General features: G+C 40.8%; 1 protein-coding gene across 1 annotated transcript in view; it reads right to left on the bottom strand.

The window, feature by feature from the left end:
• Positions 1-343: 343 nt before the first annotated feature.
• The window catches only part of LOC137615023 (uncharacterized), a 3,987-nt gene continuing 1,776 nt past the window's right edge, over positions 344-2,554 (bottom strand). Inside the window, exons 3-5 of the mRNA XM_068344659.1 lie at positions 2,494-2,554; positions 1,304-1,927; positions 344-1,072 (exon numbers count right to left, since the gene is read on the bottom strand). The exon at positions 2,494-2,554 is cut by the window's right edge and continues 111 nt beyond it. Coding sequence (XP_068200760.1) covers positions 344-1,072; positions 1,304-1,927; positions 2,494-2,554 — 1,414 coding nt within the window. The remainder of the gene's footprint in view (positions 1,073-1,303; positions 1,928-2,493) is intronic.

Here is a 2,554-nt window from a genome sequence, read left to right as displayed (position 1 = left end):
TATACGAAAGAATAGATCTAGATATCCGACCATTTGTACACTTGACAAAGGCCCTGTACACCCCATCAAGGTACATAGCATACTAGAATCAGCCAGGTTCCTCCCTCTGCAGAGCCAGCCTTTTCAGTTAGTCCAAGCACCATTTAAGCTGAGGATATTAGCCACAAATCCATCGAGGTGGGCAGTTATTCCAAACATCCTTAGGTGGGCAGTTATTCCAAACATCCTTAGGTGGGTAGTTATTCCAAACATCCTTAGGAGGGTAGTTATTCAAAACATCCTTAGGTGGGCAGTTATTCCAAACATCCTTAGGTGGGCAGTTATTCCAAACATCCTTAGGAGGTCAGTTATTCCAAACATCCTTAGGAGGGCAGTTATTCCAAACATCCTTAGGAGGGCAGTTATTCCAAACATCCTTAGGAGGGCAGTTATTCCAAACATCCTTAGGTGGGCAGTTATTCCAAACATCCTTAGGAGGGTAGTTATTCCAAACATCCTTAGGAGGGTAGTTATTCCAAACATCCTTAGGTGGGCAGTTATTCCAAACATCCTTAGGAGGGTAGTTATTCCAAACATCCTTAGGTGGGCAGTTATTCCAAACATCCTTAGGTGGGCAGTTATTCCAAACATCCTTAGGTGGGCAGTTATTCCAAACATCCTTAGGAGGGCAGTTATTCCAAACATCCTTAGGAGGGCAGTTATTCCAAACATCCTTAGGTGGGCAGTTATTCCAAACATCCTTAGGAGGGTAGTTATTCCAAACATCCTTAGGAGGGCAGTTATTCCAAACATCCTTAGGTGGGCAGTTATTCCAAACATCCTTAGGAGGGCAGTTATTCCAAACATCCTTAGGAGGGCAGTTATTCCAAACATCCTTAGGTGGGCAGTTATTCCAAACATCCTTAGGAGGGTAGTTATTCCAAACATCCTTAGGTGGGCAGTTATTCCAAACATCCTTAGGTGGGCAGTTATTCCAAACATCCTTAGGAGGGCAGTTATTCCAAACATCCTTAGGTGGGCAGTTATTCCAAACATCCTTAGGTGGGCAGTTATTCCAGACATCCTTAGGTGGCTAGTTATTCCAAACATCCTTAGGTGGGCAGTTATTCCAGACATCCTTAGGTGGGCAGTCATTCCAGACATCCTTAGGTGGGTAGTTATTCCAAACATCCTTAGGTGGGTAGTTATTCCAGACATCCTTAGGTGGGTAGTTATTCCAGACATCCTTAGGTGGGTAGTTATTCCAAACATCCTTAGGTGGGTAGTTATTCCAGACATCCTTAGGTGGCTAGTTATTCCAAACATCCTTAGGTGGGTAGTTATTCCAAACATCCTTAGGTGGGCAGTCATTCCAGACATCCTTAGGTGGGTAGTTATTCCAAACATCCTTAGGTGGGTAGTTATTCCAGACATCCTTAGGTGGGTAGTTATTCCAAACATCCTTAGGTGGGCAGTTATTCCAAACATCCTTAGGTGGGCAGTTATTCCAGACATCCTTAGGTGGGTAGTTATTCCAAACATCCTTAGGTGGGCAGTCATTCCAGACATCCTTAGGTGGGTAGTTATTCCAAACATCCTTAGGTGGGTAGTTATTCCAGACATCCTTAGGTGGGTAGTTATTCCAAACATCCTTAGGTGGGCAGTTATTCCAAACATCCTTAGGTGGGCAGTTATTCCAGACATCCTTAGGTGGGTAGTTATTCCAAACATCCTTAGGTGGGTAGTTATTCCAGACATCCTTAGGTGGGTAGTTATTCCAAACATCCTTAGGTGGGTAGTTATTCCAAACATCCTTAGGTGGGCAGTTATTCCAGACATCCTTAGGTGGGTAGTTATTCCAAACATCATTAGGTGGGCAGTTATTCCAAACATCCTTAGGTGGGTAGTTATTCCAAACATCCTTAGGTGGGTAGTTATTCCAAACATCCTTAGGTGGGCAGTTATTTTGTTTGGGATTTTTTGTTTTTCATATTTTTTATATATTTTTCTAGTTTTTATACATTTTTTTTATATTTTAGTTTTATAATTTTTTGGATTTTTTAATTTTTATGTTTTTTTTTGGATTTCTCACTTTTTATACTTTTTTGGATTTTTCGTTTTTAATTCACTGTCACTTAGTCCAGGTGCAAGTACAATCCTGGAACCCATCCGAGCTTCAATATTTTTTCCTTTTATTTTTATTCCTAAAAAATTGTTCAAAATATTCGAAAGTATTTTCATACCTTTCTTCAAATGGCCTTTGATCATTCCTCGTCTGTGATTGTTCCCTGCTTTGTTCATAATAGTGCTTTTGATGGTCTTCCTGTTCATGATGGTCATATGGTTGCTGACGTTCCTGTTTAGGTTGGTTAAAGGTCTGCTGATGTTCCTGTTTAGGTTGGTTATAAGTCTGCTGACGCTCCTGTTTAGGTTGGTTATGGGTCTGCTTGAAAAATTGTTCAAAATATTCGAAAGTATTTTCATACCTTTCTTCAAATGGCCTTTGATCATTACTCTTCTGTGATTGTTCCCTGCTTTGTTCATAGTAGTGCTTTTGATGGTCTTCCTTTTCATG

Source organism: Palaemon carinicauda, chromosome 21 (genome assembly GCF_036898095.1).
Source record: "Palaemon carinicauda isolate YSFRI2023 chromosome 21, ASM3689809v2, whole genome shotgun sequence".
NCBI classification, from domain to species: domain Eukaryota; kingdom Metazoa; phylum Arthropoda; class Malacostraca; order Decapoda; family Palaemonidae; genus Palaemon; species Palaemon carinicauda.
This window is presented reverse-complemented; position numbering and strand designations above follow the sequence as displayed.